This window comes from Cuculus canorus, chromosome 21 (assembly GCF_017976375.1).
Source record: "Cuculus canorus isolate bCucCan1 chromosome 21, bCucCan1.pri, whole genome shotgun sequence".
Lineage (NCBI taxonomy): Eukaryota > Metazoa > Chordata > Aves > Cuculiformes > Cuculidae > Cuculus > Cuculus canorus.
In genome coordinates, this window is record NC_071421.1 from 5,194,468 (window position 1) to 5,211,464 (window position 16,997).

Below are 16,997 nucleotides of genomic sequence, written 5' to 3' on the forward strand. Positions count from 1 at the left end.
AAAAAGATACTTAAGGAGGAAAAACTCTCCTCTGGTCCTTCTGCTCCCTACTCCTCACTCCCCAGAAACAGGGGAAAAGCCTGTAAACAAACAAACAAACAATCAAACCCCCAAGTCTCCTCACAGTCTTTGTAAAATAAAGCCCTCAGGTTAGGAAGAGAGAGAAGTTTTTACCACAACCTGCTCAGCTTAGCAGTCACAGAAGTAAATTCCACCACCGCCAAAACAGGGGAGCAGGAAACGGAAAATCCTTAGTCAGAAAAGGAAATCACAGAGTAAAGGTGAGGCCTTTAGGGAAGGAAGGAAGATCCACTGGTCAGTGCAGAGAGCAGTTAACGCAGGGAGCGGCTCTGCCACTGATTTAATGTGGCTTCAAGCAAGGTCACATCCCCCCTATTTCTTGGACTGTTAAACTGCAATGTTGCTCACCTCTTTCACAGCGTTACAGCCTGCATTTCTCAGCATTCAGAATAAGTCATTCACCTGTCAAATCATGGGCTGATCTCTGTCTACAAAGACTTCAGGATAACTCACAGTGGGGTTTTTAAAACTAGGAAATATCAGTATAGCTGTTCTGAGATTCGGTTGCAGCACAAATCTCACTGGCTTTCTCCAATGCGATGTTGCACTCTGTTTCACCTTTACCTCTACCTTTATGGTGAAACCCTTTCACTCTATAACTTCATGGTGAAACCACCAGTCCCTGATCCAAAACATACCCTCTTTTTTCCCCTTAAAATCAAATCTTTGCTTCAAAACACACAAACCCTGTCAGGTAAACGCACTACATTTTCATGTTACCTTGTCTTGTAAGAGGTGAGCTGTGCAGTTCAATTTGCAAGCAAGGTCTAACATAACAGTCTGGCCTTCTTTCCTCCGCTGGACTGCTGGGGTCTGAGTCTCATCTCCTAAATCTCTCTATGACTTTTACACTGTCTTTAAGAGATGCCAAGCTGTTCCTCTCATGCTCCACTGACAGGCTGGTTCTGGACCTCAAGCACCTCCAAGAAGTGACAAGTTTAGCCTAACTCTGAGCACACAGGATAAACTTCCAAAATTAGAAACAAAGCAACATTATAATTAGAAAAAAAATCCAATGTGAACATAATAAAAATGACATAAATTAAGATTTTTTTCCTTTGGGGGGGGGGGAAGAAAAAAAAAGGATTTAATGTCTTTAAAAAGAATTCTGTACAAAAACTGCTCGATGACCGGCATTTGAAAACACTTCTGACTATTCTGTTCAGCAGCAGCTGCCGCAGGTCCGGTCCCAAGGACTATCTCTTTGGCCAGTGGTGCCTGGAGCCCCTGCAAAAGACAGTTAAAGAAAGACTTTAACTCTTGCTCTGAATTCACTCAAGACTGAAGAACTACAACAGGTTTCAGCGATTCTACTGAGAACGGGTCATGATACCGACAGAACCTTTCTCTCTCCAATGCTGCCCTTACCCAGTGCTGCTCTTTTATGACTAAATAATACACAAGGATCAAGCCTCCTAAGCATAATGAGAAAGTGCCTATTTGGCAGTACTGTTATTTAGCTCTCTCCCAAACCAGGCTAATGTTCTCCTCACCTTCCGCCCATCTTTGTAGCCAAAGAAAGCAACTCCCACATCTATTAACACAAGCTTTTACCTCAGCACTTCAAACCTTCCACCCAGAACTGTCTTTGACTGCATTAATCCTGACTAAGCTGCTTCTTTTCTTTTTTCTCCCTGATGTCAAGCTATAAAACGAAGTAGGTGTTAGGCAACCTCACAGCTCCCACACCAGCGAGGACAATAGCTATGCTTTGCCCACAGCTCCAGGGCACAGGTGTGAAAAAACTCCACTCCACTGTAAGGCTGACAACATACCTATCACCTTTCCCGGCCAGGTAGGACATGCTTCGGTTTCCAGACTGTTGAAGTTTGTTAGCTCCAGCAAATTTCTGTTTCTGCACAGAAGAAAAAGAAAAGAAAACACCACCAGAATGAGGTACTCGCCAAACACAGCGCATTCCACGGGATTCATGTGCCCTCGGGTCCCCCAGGTTCAAAGGCACAGCAACTTTCCACTGGAAGCTTCATATTTTAAGACTCCCTTACATAGATACTGTAGAATCACAGAACGGTTTGGGTTGGAAGAGACCTTGAAGCTCATTCCATTCCACTGCCATGGGCACGGACATGGGTATAAACTGGAGAGGGGCTGATTTAAGACTACCCAAAAGGAAGAATTTCTTCACGATGAGAGTGGTGAGGCCCTGGCCCAGGTTGCCCAGGGAAGTTGTGGCTGTTCCATCCCTAGATGTTCAAGGCCAGGTTGGATGGGCCTTGGGTAGCCTGAGCCAGTGGGAGATGTCCTGCCCATGGCAGGGGGGTGGAACTGGCTGATCTTTAAGGTCCCTTCCAACCCAAACCATACTATGATACCTCCCCCTGGTTCAGGCTGCTCAAAGCCGCATCCAAAACGGCCTTGAACACCTCCAGGGACAGGGCAGCCATGACTTCTCTGGGCAACCTGGGCCAAGTGCTGTTAGGGAATGTTCCGCTGATGCAGAAAAAGGCATCTGCCTTCCTCTGCAGTCTCCAGCTGGGTTCATGCTATCATCAACGTTTCTATTCCTTCTTTCCCAACATGCCCATACCTTGCCTGCGTAAGCTTGCTTGGCAGGATCAAATTGTGGTGACTGCTTCGATTTGCTGCTTCCTAAAGGAGAGAGGAGAGAAGCTGACACTAATACTTTCCAGAAAGAACAGTACATTCCACACAGTCCCTGTGATCATGATGTTTCGCTGCAGTCTCCCATGTGCTGAAAACCACAACAGTCTCTTAAGGGCCGAGGATGCTTTTCAATAGACACTTGTTACGAAGGAGTCCAATCCCCCTTGCCCACTAGTACCTGGGGTCCAGCTAAACAGATGACTTTCTCTACAGGGAGAAGCAGCAAAAACCGAATCCATAAACCCCCTGGCCAGCAGTTTCAGGATTTTCTTGCCAAACTCTATATTCTTCCAGATAACTGCTTTCAGTGTTTCCCCACCACAAGGTAGGTGCATTTGAACAGTTTGTACTGCCTTGGCTGCCTTGGCACAGCCACCTTCTCGCCTGGCAACATTTTCCACAGCCTGCAGCTCTCCAGCAAGAGATTCAGATCTTACCCGCAAACACTTTGAAGTTGGTCTTGCTGTAATCAAAGGGGGTAAACTGCTTCGGTGCTTCCAGCTCCTCTGGTTGCTGGGAGGCTTTTGGCCGTTTCTTCTCTTGTTTTGGCAACTCTGCCCCCGTTTCACTTATGACTCTCTCCCTTTTCTTATTAGCTTGTTCCTGCTGTGAAAGCAACCCACAAAACAGAAACGAGGACAAGTTCAGGAGAGGAAAATGAAACATCTCTGCGTAGGCACAAACACTAGCATGAAGATGAACTGCACGATGGACCTAGGCCCCAGGGACAAATCTTGCCTGTGGCAATAATAGTGCAGGGAGAAAGCACTGTGTTCTTCTTTGGGCTAAACCACTTTTTATTTTTTTCCCCTCAAGAGCAGGGAGTTTTGAGATGAAAAGCCAAGCTGTCATTTAACAGGATACTAGAAGATGGGATCTGCTGTAGCCCCACAGGCAGCTTTAGGGGAACCTGGGCGACTGAGGAGCAGAGAGGTGAAGCAGTAGAAAACATTCCCCACTGAAGACATGGAGGGATGTGAAGATTTGCATAGCACAGTTGCTAGGGGCCTACTGCTCACACACGGAATGTCATTTGGGTGTTACAGAGCTCAGCGTTTCATTCTGAACTGTCATAAAGGTCGAAAGGGGCTGGAAGTAGGGAATTCAGTGACATACCATAGCTTGCTGACGAACAGACACGATATTTTCTGTCGCCTCTTTATACTTCTTCTGTGCCTGGTCCCGAGCAGCTATGGAAACAAAGAAGCATCACTGTAAAAAGCAGAAGTAAGTTACCCAAGAGCTTAGAAAAAAGCAAGCAAACCAGCTTGTAGCAAGTCCCAAACTAAACAGAGTCCAATCTTTGTCAAACAATCGATCACAAAATCCATCACCTAAGTTTTTTTGTAACTGGGAAACAACCTATGTGCACTGGGAAAAGCATGCCAACACACTGAGGAAGGGAAGAATGGCTGCACCTGACTGCTGGGCTGCTTTCTTTTTTGTTTCATCTTTGGTCTCCTTCTTTACTTGTGTCTGACTCATCAGCTTCCATCGATTGCTGATCTGCAACGAAAAAAAAAGTACCTGGGATTACTTTGTTTGAAGTTTTATGGCAAAAGGGAGTTTATAAACTTGCTACCACATGCTGGTCTTCATTAAGGGTACAAAAGATCAAGATGCATTGTAAAAGAGATTAAGATCTGCTGCACCAGGTAAAGTGAAACCACCTGCTTTACAAGTTCTAAGCTACAAACAAGCCACAAGAACAAAGGCAGATATAAAGTTTAGTAGTAGTCTGTAGCTTTGACAGACAGGGAATATACAGTGGAACATCTCCGATCCCTGGTTCTTTGAAGGATACGGATGCTGCAGAAACAATGACCAACGGATTGAGAAACATGGCAAGTTTCTCCAAACTTATATTCTTTTTCTAAGCAGAATCCAAGGAGGAAAAAGAAAAATTCCTCTGTTGCTGAGGTTCCCAAACCAAAACAATCTACTTATTTGTTACTACTTGTCAAGAAGATTTAGCACGAGTCTTACTTCATAAATTTTTGACGATGGGTCAAACTTTGCAGATTGAGAGACGTAAGCAGGGTTCTGTTCTGCAGGCAGGTACTGGGGAGAGGAACAAAAAACATTTTGTTTTAAATACAGCACACGACATTTAGCTAACATGCTATTTAAAGTGTTCCGAATTAAAATGTTCTTATTTTAGAAACCTTCCACCGACAGATCACCACTTGGAAAAGAGAAAAGTTACTGCAGCTACAGCCAAGAGAAATGTTAAAGAAAAACAAACAAAAAAAACCCAAAAAATCAACCCTCAACTATGCAGTAGGAACAGTTGTTTTGATATTATTTCCTAGTGATTTGTTACTCCAAATCTATAAACAAGTACTCTATTGTTCCTCCAGTTCATTAGAAGAGCAAACTCAACTCACAAACTCTAGCCATAAAGTTGAGATGAAAATGCGACGCAACTCAAAACATCCTCAAACTTGATTAAAAAAAACACAGTGAGAGGTCTGTTTACTACGTAGAAATACACAGATCTAAGAGGCATTTCAAAGCCTCTAAGAACAAGCCCACACGTGCTTAGCAAGAAGGACAATCTCATTTCCAGTAAGAGAGCAGCAGCTCTTTCCAGATATGTCCCGCAAGGCAGTTCAGAGCATCCTCTGCACTAGGTAGTTTGAGTCCCACTACAACTAATTTAGGAGCTTTTACCATTCTAAACGGATTTTCAAAGGACTCCATTATGCGCTGAGCTTTCTGCTGTGCAGTGGTTAATGCCTTCTCATTTCCTTCATCTTCCTCACATTCCTAAAGAGAAAAAAAAGGAAGAAATATTAAAATTAATAATTTTTATTTATGGCTACTGCTGTTTCAAGCATGCTATTTCTCACTCTGTCTGAAACCGGTAAACCTCCAGAGAAAATGAGTTAATTTGCTGGCTGCGTAACTTAGTTGTCTTGGCTCTGCCACATGCAGTCCCAACTTACTATTTCCTACACCACTTTTACACAGTTTCAACCGATTAAATATGTTTTCTAATACTTAAATACTGACACTATCACAAACATGGTGCTTACATTGAATATGCTGACAGTGGCTGTGGCAACAAGACATGTTGAGTCTGGCTGAACAGCCTGAATATTCATTGTCCTCTCACTGTCTGAGAAGAGACAACCACGTTCCAAAATTGGGGCAGGCTCTACAAGAAAAAGAAAAAAGCAAAGCAGACCAATCAGATACTTGTATATCTTACTGCTCTTTTGTGTAATTAGATTTCACTGAAAGTTCCTTCAGGGCTGCTTCTTTCCCCATGTCAGAGCCTCATGTCACTATTAGGACCGTTTTTAGGTTAAGTCCAAATTACCCAAGGTAGAGTTGTTCTGAACATCATCCATAGGAATCCGGGAACTGTCATGTGGACCAAAGAAGGTGTTCTCCAGCCTCTGCAGAGAAATTCAAATTACAAACACGATTAATATACTACTCTACGAATCTGTATATGTCCTCACATACTGCAGGCACACATTAAAGAAAATTCAAATAAAAGGATGATATTCAGAGGCTGATTATTCTTAATATAGCTCACCTGCCAGAGCACATTGCATCTGGCATCAAAAAATATCTGTGCAAACACCCACTGGATAAAGGAGACTGTTTTACTGTATAGGCACAAAGAAAGTAAATGAGGGCAAAGGCAGCACCTGAAACTTCTCTTCTTACAGATCAATCAATACAGAGTAACACACATGAAACTGTTCAGCTGCTTCAGCGTCTGCTGACGAAGGCTCAAGTGCTGCTACTATGGTGGTTTGGTAAGATGCCAATTTACAGCTGGCAATATTATGAATCTAGCATAGAAAAGTAACGTCAAACTAAGGCAGAGAGACCCGTAAAATGCATGAGAAGACACAATTTACTAGAAGCTAGGATTTTGCTGCATCTGTTTCTGAGTTTAAGACGTCAGGTAACAAAAATTATGTAAACAGTACCTCAGGGTTGGATAGAGGTGCCCTCTTCTTGACCACCAAAGAAATCTCTGTCTAGAATGGGAGAGAAAGAGAAGTCACCTAAATGCTTCTGCTCTATTTCTTCTACGTTGACCTCCTTATCCACGTTTTCAACCCATGTAATACAAGGCAGCAGGCTGATAAAATTACATTTTCTTCTTCTCCTGCTGTGTTTTATACACACCTCACACAGAAAAGACTCGCTGATGCTCGTAAATGGTTTTGTTTCACTAGAGGCAGACTGTATTAACACAAGCTGGTGGTATATTTTAACTAATGAACCTCTGACACCAAGAGGTTCTGGGTTTATTTGGTTCACTATACCTGTAAAAGATTTATGAATCCATTTACATGGCCAACACATTCCACAAGGTGCAGTGCTTCCTCACAGAGGCACACATGGTGTGAAATGCAAGACAGACAAGTGCACTCTGTTCAAATAGTGTCTGTTCTCCTACTGCTTTAGTTCTCCAGGAAACTATGCTGTGTGTAAACCACTACAGAGCAGAAAACAGGCAAGAAGCTGCAATATATCTTTCTGCTCTACTACAGAACACTATTCACAGCGTTCAAAAAGCAAACTTCAGCATAGACGTCACCATAGGTCACTATTTAGCTCCAGTCCTTGGCTTATGGAAATCAAGTGATGAGTCTCTTGTGTGGTATGAGCTACTCCTACCTTGAGAAGAGGCATCTCCCGGGCCTGCTGAATGAGAAGATGCAATTCATTAATCTGCTGGCGAACTAGTGGTGGGACGGGATTACAGCAAGCAATGATGCCCTGGGGTTCTCTAAAGAGAGATAAGAAAAATTCAGTGTGCTATATTTATGGCTACTATGTCAGGCATTTGCATTCAAAGGATGTGCGACCACATACAACCACGGTCCCGACTGTGGCAGAATAAGATAAGTCAGATTCATCTGTCAGAGTTTATTCTCTGCGACAAAAAAATTCTTCTGTACCAGGTTTGTGAGATAAGGACAAACCATTAACTCGGCTATCCTCTCACTTGTTTTTTTCTGTGGTCTGCCTGTTCCTATCTTTGTTTTGTTCCTTGTTCAATGTTCATCTATAGAAGCTGAGCCCAGCAGTGGACTTGTGTTTAAAGATATATTTTTGGTTTTCTCAGGTATGGATTTTAGGTGATGAGTGCCACATGTTTAAGGAAAATGTTGCATAAATTGGGTGTTTAAAGGTATCTATCCCTTGCCTCCTGCCTAATCCCTTCAGGAACTGAAAAAAACCCACCAAATAAATGTTATGGGGGAAATCATCTCTTTCTTGCTCTGAAATACTGCAGGAAACTCGGAAAGATGTGTAACATACAACAATGCAAAGGAACGTGTTTTATTAGCGGAATAAAATCAGAAAGAGATGTAACCCACAAGTCTGGAGACTTCTGAAGGAGTATCGCTATTTATTTCTCTTGCAAAATGAAGATCTACAGAGAAAAGCAATACTGGCAGCTGCAAGAAAGGGACCAACTGCAGAAACAATTACACACTAGGAAACTACTTGCTGGTTATTAAAATCAAATAGGACTCCTCATGGGTGAAGAAAACTTACTTGGGCAGCTCCTCTGCTATCTTCAACAGCATATGATTTGGTAGCACATATCTACAACACAAAGAGAAGGTGTAAATGTAATAGAATGCTAAAAACTCCTTAAAATACTTCCAAAGTGCCCAAGCCTGCCCCAATTACAAGGTCTGAAAAAGATGAAATCAGTTAAAAAGAAATTAAGTAGGGCTGCTCAAGATACCAGTGAGAATTTGCTCAGGTGACTTCTGTGTTAAAGCAGCCTGAGGTCGTACACTAATTTCTACAGCGAAAGTGGTTTCTCCTCAGGCAGGGAAGTGAGGAGCACTATCTGAGACTCAATGAAGCATAAGTCAGTGTCTTTAACAAAAGACTTCCTACCCTGTACTCTCATCCTCTTGACGTGCCATCTTGTCTCTCCATGCAAACAGCAACCTAAATGCTGTCAACTGCTGCGTGTTGAGATGTTTTTTCTGCCTCCTGTAGAGCTCAAGGTAGGATTCATCTGTAAAGAGGGGCTTGATGTATTTCTGGACAGGAAGAAAAAAAGCACTCATGATCACTATCTGATTTGTGCTTTTTAGTTTGCCTTGCTTCACCGAGACAGATGGAATTTCACACAGACATCAGGGGATCAAAGAAACTCAGGTACAATGCTCCTTGGAGCTTTTACCCTAAATGACCAGTAGACGCCTATTCCTGAAAAACATCCATTTTTAGGGGAAATTCATCCTCGCCACCTTCAGGAGCAGTTTTAGACATACAATATTTTCAAGTTTTACTACACTAGGCCTACTTTTGTAGAAAGTATTTTCCACAGACAGGATTTAATTATCTCGTAATGCAACTCCAGCCAGGCTTTGAACTTCTAGGAATGTCCAGCAGAACTGGCAATGTAACATTTCTCTTGGGAAAGACACACCTGAAAGCATCGGGAGGCCAAGGAGTGCAGTACTCAAAAACCAGCAAGAGGGCACCTGAATCCAAGGATTTTAACCAGTGAAACAAGTGACTGCACACAAGTGAGAGTTTACACAGCTGTTTTCAGACACACAACCAGGAAAAAACCCTGCACCTATGTGACAGACGTAGAATAGGCAAAGGACTTTCTGTTCTACTAAGCCCATACTCTGATCCAGAATCCACCCAGGTGAAGCTTTACCTTCAGACAGATGTCCTTGCTGCGCTGCCACACAACCTGCAGCTGAGTGGGCTGCTCGTTCCCTTTCTCCCACAACGCCTCCCTCACTTTATCATAGATGTAGAGCAAGTAGTGAGTGTCATCACGGGCATACTGAATCATTTCTTCTGGCAAAGGGCTAGAAAAAGACCCAAAAATAGAGGAATATATTTCAGTTGCCTTGCTGAACTGTCATCTTCTTCTTGCAAGGCACATTAGGGCAAACTGCATGTAAAACACACCAAGAACAAATACAGAAATTTCCTTAGTGAAGGATTTGTTGGGCAACAGTAGTAACATGCTGCGCATTCTCCAATTCAGATGGCATCTTGTTTGCATGCCAGAGAGCAGGACTGGCACCTAGTTAAGACAGATGGCAGAATTGCTTGCTGCAGTATTTATTGTAAGTCATCTCTCTCTCTGCAGAGCCTACATAAAGCAGAACTGGGATGTCTGTGGTGTGCAGGGTCCACCTCCATCGTCAGGCTCACTGCTCTACCCAGTGCGGGCAACTGAATGGTTTGGGAGGGCTCTAGAGGGGCAAACACTTCCTCTTAAGTCTGCAATGGTTAAACACTATTCTTAAGAAGCGAGTTCCCAGAAGCTTTTCAGTATTTAAGTCTCATTTTCTGAAGAAACAGGGGAAAATGAAACTCATAAAAGCTCATTCCCTTTGAGACTATCTACAACTACGGCGCTTGCAGCTAGAAACATGCTCCTGCTCTAACAATACAAACAAAGATAAGTGCTACCTTGCAGTTCCAGCCCGTTTAAGGGGTCAGTTTTTACCGTATCCTCCAGTCCGCCAGCTGGTACTGCTTGTCAGCATCTACACTGCAATACAGCTTTAGCAAGTGGTCCAAAGAATGCCTGCCCAGATTGAGGAGACGAGCGGCTTGGTGGGTATCAAACATGTTCACCAAGTACAGACCAAAGTCTTTTTGCAGCCATTCCACATCTGAATCAGCACCATGAAGGACCTTGAAAAGCAAAACAAATTAAGAATGATATGAAGAACATTTCTACTCCAGGCTGTCAGTGCTGTGGTTTCATATTTGTGGTTTCACAGGACCAGATTTCTTTTCTCTCTGTCCTTCACTGTTAAGTGCAGAACCACTGACAAGAGTTCACTTGGCAAGTGACTCCCCACTTATATCAAGAGGCGTGAGAACAAAATACAGTAAGAGCAGAACCAAATGACCAAGACAGAGACAAAAGTGTGCTTTAAACTGTAGAAAAGCTTAAACTAAGGCGGGGGAAGTGGAATTCTGGCAGTGAACTGATGAATTTGGCAGCAGACCTTCACAATTGCAGGGTCTGTGAAGGTTTCGTTGAGGATGTTCATGTCACTGCGCAATTCCAGTGCATCAATAATGAAGTCTTCCGTTCGCGTGGAAATCTGCATCAGACATGTCAAGCCCAGAAAGCTCCTGTAGGAATGGTGCTGAAAAAAACACAGAAGATAGATGTAAGCTAGGATCCATTACAAAAGTAATACTACAGAACAAACAGCATCCAAAATGAAGGAAGAGAAAGTAACAGACGACTTCTTAAAGCAAAAGACATGAGAAAATGAGAAAATGAGAAAATGAGAAAATTCTTCTCTTTGCAGTCACTAATGTGATGTAAAAAAGCATGTAATGAATTGAAAGAACATAAAATTCAATATCAAGTCTGCAGCCAGTGCTACCATTGGAAAACCTACAATATGGACACAGTTTAATTCAACCTTCCTGATAATACCTGATAGGTCAGGGACATGAACTGTCTTTTCATGGCAGAAAAAGCAAGAGAAGTCGGTCTACAAAACAGACTAGAAGAATATGATGGGCTCCTAGGAACTAGCAGTACACATGTATAAATGGAAAAGGCAATGTGATTACCTCTAAGTCCAGGGCAAATTCTTTACAGTTCATAAGCTTTTCATTTAATTCTACCAGCTGATCCAGTGTGGTGACAAAATGACAGGGCGTTTCCTTGATGGGCCTGTACATCTGGAAGAGCAAATGATTAGGCATGGCACCTTCTCTGCCTATTCCCACCCCTGACCTCCACCCTCAACTCTGAAATTTGTCAAGTACGACCAGCTGTAAACTTGACCAGCTGTAAACTTACTGCATCTGTGATAAGTTTAAAGTAATACGGGCACCAACCTGGGGTTCTGGTTTCTTAAGAACTCCATCTGGTGGAGAAAAATGCTCCAGTTCATACTGGTAAGGGTGAGCAAACCTGTGGAAATTAGGAAGACAGACACAGACTAAATTTCAGTCACCTTTGTGAAGCCAGAGCACAGAGATTTTGAGAGCTATTGCAGTTTCCCTACTGAGTACAAATTTTGTCTCTTGTTAAGCACAGATTTAAAATAGCTGCAGATGTCTAAAGCAAATGACACTGACACAAACACATGCAGAGCTGTTACACATGAAGAACATCAGCACAACAGAACCATAGAAGTGCATGTTCACCAATGGTACTCAAAGCACCTTGCTGTCACTTTAATTTCTTACATGTCTTGTTCATTTTGCTGCGTCCTCTGCTGGTGTATGAAGTCTGCCAGGGCAGCTGGTACATCCAAATCTTCAGGGCGCTCCTTTCGTTCCCGTCCACTTTTAGTGAGGGCTGAATAACCAATATGGAACAACTGGACTGGGTCCTATACATAATATGTTCTCAGCCTACTACTCTCTCCCCCCCCGCCCAAGACCCTACTACAATCATAAACTATCAAAATCCTAACAATCTAGGCCTGCAGCTTTTGCTGTCAGCAAGTTTTTTGTCTGCACCTCTAATAACAAGTCAGTTATTGGGTTTTAACAGACTGTTGTGAAATAAGGTGTCAGGTGGTTCTGCTCAAGAGCTTGGGAAGAGATTGAAAAATCTTCAGATGAATCTCTCAATCATTCCCAGTTACTAAAAGTACAACCACATTAGCGCAGATTGAGGATGATTCATTGGCAGCAGAATGTCAAGTTGCTGAGACAGGATGCTGTGGTGGTGAATTTGATAAGGCACCCAAAGCAAAGGCAGGTCTAACCATACATCTGGCGCTCCTAATTAATCAGAGAATCATCTGCAAAGCCAATTAGGCAAGCACAGATCACTCTGGTCCCAGAGCAACTCTCCCCACGCAGTCAATGGTGGTAAAGAGAAGCAGCACAATATCTGTTTGAAACAGATTATTTACTTCAGAGCAACAAGATACCGTGCACTGACCTACCCTTACATTGCACATATGTAAAGAACAAGTCACAGAGCTTATTAACCACCTAAATGACCAACATCTCCTGCTGTCAATTTATTTTACAGTCAGTGAGTTCTAGACTGCGAGGACAGATTTGGGTCTAATACTCTCAACAGGCTACCCAACAAAAAATAAACTCCATACCTTCAGGCAAAGGTTTCAGAGCATTTGGCTTGATAAAAAGTTTAGGTACAAAAGGAGTATTGGAATTGTCAATCTTTTCCCGAAATTTAAGCTGTGGTCGAGAGATATTCTTGGCATGAAGCAGTCGGAAAGTTTCAGACTGAGTTCTTTTGTGGGCTTCTCCTGCCTGTTTTAAAAAAAAGGTACACCAAAGGTAAAACTCAACAACTTAACAGATGCTCAGAGCTTCTTTTACGCAGCCTGACGCAATACTCAGAACAATAAAATTATACCCCAAACTCAAACATGAGTCACTCTTTTGCAGCGAGTCCGGCACCTAAGAGTGAAAGTTCTCTGAATCAGGATCCTGAATCCATACAAATAAGCAAAAGAAAGGCTGTTGTGTACATGAAACTGAAAAGGCAACTGAAAGCACAAAGAACCCAGAATCAAATTTGAATAAATACTCCCCGGCAAATCAGTAGTGTCAAAGCTGGGGAAGAAAGCTAAGGTAACACAGCAAACTGAGCACAGAGGTCTCACCTTGCGGTTCCAGCTGGAAATGATCATCTGTGGGGGCTGCAACCCAGCAGGAAGGACTGGTTGCTGGTTTTTGTTCACTCCTGCTGCTTCATCCAATAAAATACCCTAAATTCCAGAAAAAGAGAGGTGAAAACCAAATGCGTGTTCAATTACCATACTCTGCCTCTCTAGTCAAGACTGAATAAAGAAAGTCACACAGGTAGAAGCCTCCACAGTTATTTCCACTCAACTCTGTGTAACATGGGACTGACAAATGCGAGAGGAGCATGTTGAGTATGAGGAGTAGGGAGAGTTTCCTCAGAGAAGCAGTTCTCTGAATGTACAGATGTGTTCTCACGTTGTGAGGTTCTTGTTTCCTCACAAGTCACGCATGACCTTCCTTCCCTTTGGGCCATAATTCATCTGTCTTAACTGCTGTGACCACTGGCCTGCACATGGAAATGTTAAAACCAAAAAGAAACCCACCAAACTGAGGAAACATTAAATGCAACTGTGTAAGAACTAACCCTGACGCTCTAGCACTGAAAAAAAGAATTTGTGGCAACTACAGTTAATAAGAAAAACAATCAGATATCATTTGCTTACCACTCTTTCAAGAATGACATCATTGGAGTCAACCAGCATATCGAATTTATCCTCCAGCTCTGTCACTTTGCTGCGATCTTTCAGGTGGCTATGGCAGCCATGGTACTGCATCACTTTGCTCATGCTTGCAAAAAAAGAGAACAGCTCTCAGCGATTCAAAAGCAGACTCTCTGAACACTAAACCTCCCAATTCTCTTATCACTTTCTACATCTTCCAAGTCTGACAACAAATCAATGCAGTACCTACAGATTGCACCATGTGAGCAGTGAATAGAAGAGACATCTATATAGTATTAAGTGTGAGAATTAATTTATTAGCAACCATGTGACTTTTTAAATAGACAACCTAATGCATTTGATATCAACCTCTGCTCCCTGCACAGCTCTTTATCCAAATCATTATGAAAGGCTCTCTTTTGACTTGCTACTTGGAACTGTCAAGTACTAAAAAAGGAGCTAAAATTAGGTACGTGAAATAAAACATCTTATCTACAGCAAGTTTGGAGTCTCCAAAGAAGGGTGCTATCTTCAGTTTTGGATCAGAAGCTATTAGAAACGGCCCAAAGACACAAAAGCATCCATACCAGTGAAGGAGACGGTCACCCTGCGTCTCGCAGTATGCCTGGAAACCAGGGAAGCTTCGGTAAAAGTCATACTCATCGCCAGGCTGAGGAAGCCCATTAGACGCCTTTGTTGCAGCCACCACTGTGCCAAGAGCATACTGTGCAAGAATATCATGTTACTAGCAGTTACTCAGTATTTTGTTGCCTTCCCTCCCTGGACAGCGCTGCGCCTGGGTGAAACACAATGTGGCTGGTGCTTCTCATACCAAAACCGCTAGCAAATAAAACTCTCTAAGACTTGTTTTGGAGTTTTAGAAAGCCAGCACCCTTTATCAGGCCTGGGCAACACGAGGGAGCGATCTCCATCAATCACATGCAAAGGGACAAGAGCTGGGAAAAAATATATTTCCCACTTACATGCACAAGTATAAACTTTCCCAGAAATCTTATGCATATTCTATTACTTTCCAAGAACTAATGTTATTATGAGCTTCACAACAGTCAAAACTCTTGCTAATTTGGAGCACACAACTCTCTGCCTGACCTTGCATTTCACATGGGGAAAGACTGCAAACATAGACTCATAGAACAGTTTGGGTTGGGAGGGACCTTAAAGATCATCCAGTTCCAACCCCCTGCCATGGGCAGGGACACCTCCCACTGGCTCAGGCTGCCCAAGGCCCATCCAACCTGGCCTTGAGCACCTCCAGGGATGGGGCAGACACAGCTTCCCTGGGCAACCTGGGCCAGGGCCTCACCACTCTCATGGTGAAGAAATTCCTCCTTATGTCCAGTCTAACTCTGCCCCTCTCCAGTTTATACCCATTGCCCCTCATCCTATCACTACAGCCTTTGTAAACAGCTCTTCCTCAGCTTTCTTGTAGCCCCTTCAGGTACAGGAAGGTCGCTCTAAGGTCTGCTCAGAGCCTTCTCTTCTTGAGGCTGAACAACCTCAACTCTCTCTGCCTGTCCTCGCATGGGAGGTGCTCCAGATCTCAGACCATCTTTGTAGCCTCCTCTGGACCTGTTCCAACAGCTTCATCTCCTTCTTATGTTGAGGATTCCAGAACTGGACACAATCCCCCAGATGAGGTTTCACAAGAGAGGAATAGAGGGGCAGAATCCCCTCTCTCACTCTGCTGGCCACGCTGCTTTGGATACAGCCCAGGACACCCACCAGCTTTCAAAAGATACAATTAATTAGATGAAACTGAACTCTGCTTTAGCTTAGACAACAATTACCCCGCTTTTCTAACACCAACTACTCCTTGTTCCACCCCGCTCTGTTCTGAGGGGCTGTGTCCACCGCCTCACGCTCAGCAGGGCCCTCACGGGGTCCCCGCGCACCCCCAGGAAGGCACCACGTGCCTTCCTCCAAAGAACTACAACTCCCAGCATGCTCCGCGCCGCGCAAGGCATGCCCGGTGCACCGCCACACGGCCACCCCCCCCCAGCCCTGCTTTCTCCCCTCAACACCCCCCCCGTCACCGCCGCGCACGCACCTTGACGAAGGCATCGGCGTCAGCGAAGCCAGGTAGCACGGCCTCGCCGCCCGTGGCCGTCTCGGCGGGTCGCCCCGCCGCCTCCCCGCGTCCTTCTTGCCCCGCGGGGCTCTCGGCCGCCGCGCTGCCGCTCCCCTGGCCCGCGGCCGACGCCATCTTGGCCACGCGATCCTCGCGAGATCGGGCGAGAATAGGGCGGGGGGGGAAAGAGGCTGACGCGCAAGTTGTGAGGGAGCGGCGGAGCTGCGTGGGGCGCCCCCGCGCGGCAGGGAGGAGCGGGCACCTGCCGCGGGGCCAGAGTGGGGAGAGCCCAGCCCAGCCCTCTGCGCCCCAATGCCCCCGCGGAGGGGCAAAGGGCTGCCCAGGGGTGCCTTCAGGGCTCCGAGGGGCGACACCGTTTTCAACCGTGTCCTGGTCTGCATCAAAGGAAGCGCAGCCAGCAGGGAGGGAGGGGATTCTGCCCCTCTGTTCCTCTCTTGGGAGACCTCATCTGGAGTATTGTGTCCAGGTCTGGAATCCTCAACAGAGGAAGGAGATGGAGCTGTTGGAACGGGTCCAGAGGAGGCTACAAGGATGATCCAAGGGCTGGAGCACCTCCCATATGAGGACAGGCTGAGAGAGTTGGGGTTGTTCAGCCTGGAGAAGAGAAGGCTCAGAGGAGACCTTAGAGTGACCTTCCAGTACCTGAAGGGGCTACAGGAAAGCTGGAGAGGGACTGTTCATAAAGGCTTGTGGGGATAGGTATAAACTGGAGAGGGGCAGAGTCAGACTGGACATTAGGAAGAATTTCTTCATCATGAGAGTGGTGAGACACTGGCCCAGGTTGCCCAGGGAAGCTGTGGCTGCCCCATCCCTGGAGGTGTTCCAGGCCAGGTTGGATGGGCCTTGGGCAGCCTGAGCCAGTGGGAGGTGTCCCTGCCCATGGCAGGGGGTTGGAACTAAATGATCTTTAAAGTCCCTTCCAACCCAAACTATTCTCTGATTCTCTAACCCCAGCCCTCTGACTCCCAGGCACCCGCAGAAGAGCCCAGGGGCTGCCCCAGGGA

General features: G+C 44.8%; 1 protein-coding gene across 1 annotated transcript; it reads right to left on the minus strand.

Moving 5' to 3' along the window:
- Positions 1-659: 659 nt before the first annotated feature.
- EXOSC10 (exosome component 10) lies at positions 660-16,121 on the minus strand. The gene is made up of 25 exons (XM_054086022.1): positions 15,952-16,121; positions 14,471-14,607; positions 13,887-14,010; positions 13,302-13,406; positions 12,780-12,945; positions 11,902-12,013; positions 11,548-11,623; positions 11,278-11,388; positions 10,695-10,838; positions 10,184-10,374; positions 9,377-9,533; positions 8,596-8,744; positions 8,242-8,292; positions 7,354-7,465; positions 6,657-6,707; positions 6,032-6,110; positions 5,745-5,866; positions 5,380-5,475; positions 4,693-4,767; positions 4,125-4,212; positions 3,823-3,896; positions 3,144-3,312; positions 2,630-2,691; positions 1,857-1,936; positions 660-1,308 (listed from the first exon to the last, which is right to left on the minus strand). Exons 1-25 carry the CDS (start codon positions 16,105-16,107, stop codon positions 1,278-1,280), a joined length of 2,718 nt encoding a protein of 905 aa, XP_053941997.1. The 5' UTR covers positions 16,108-16,121; the 3' UTR covers positions 660-1,277.
- Positions 16,122-16,997: the final 876 nt, after the last annotated feature.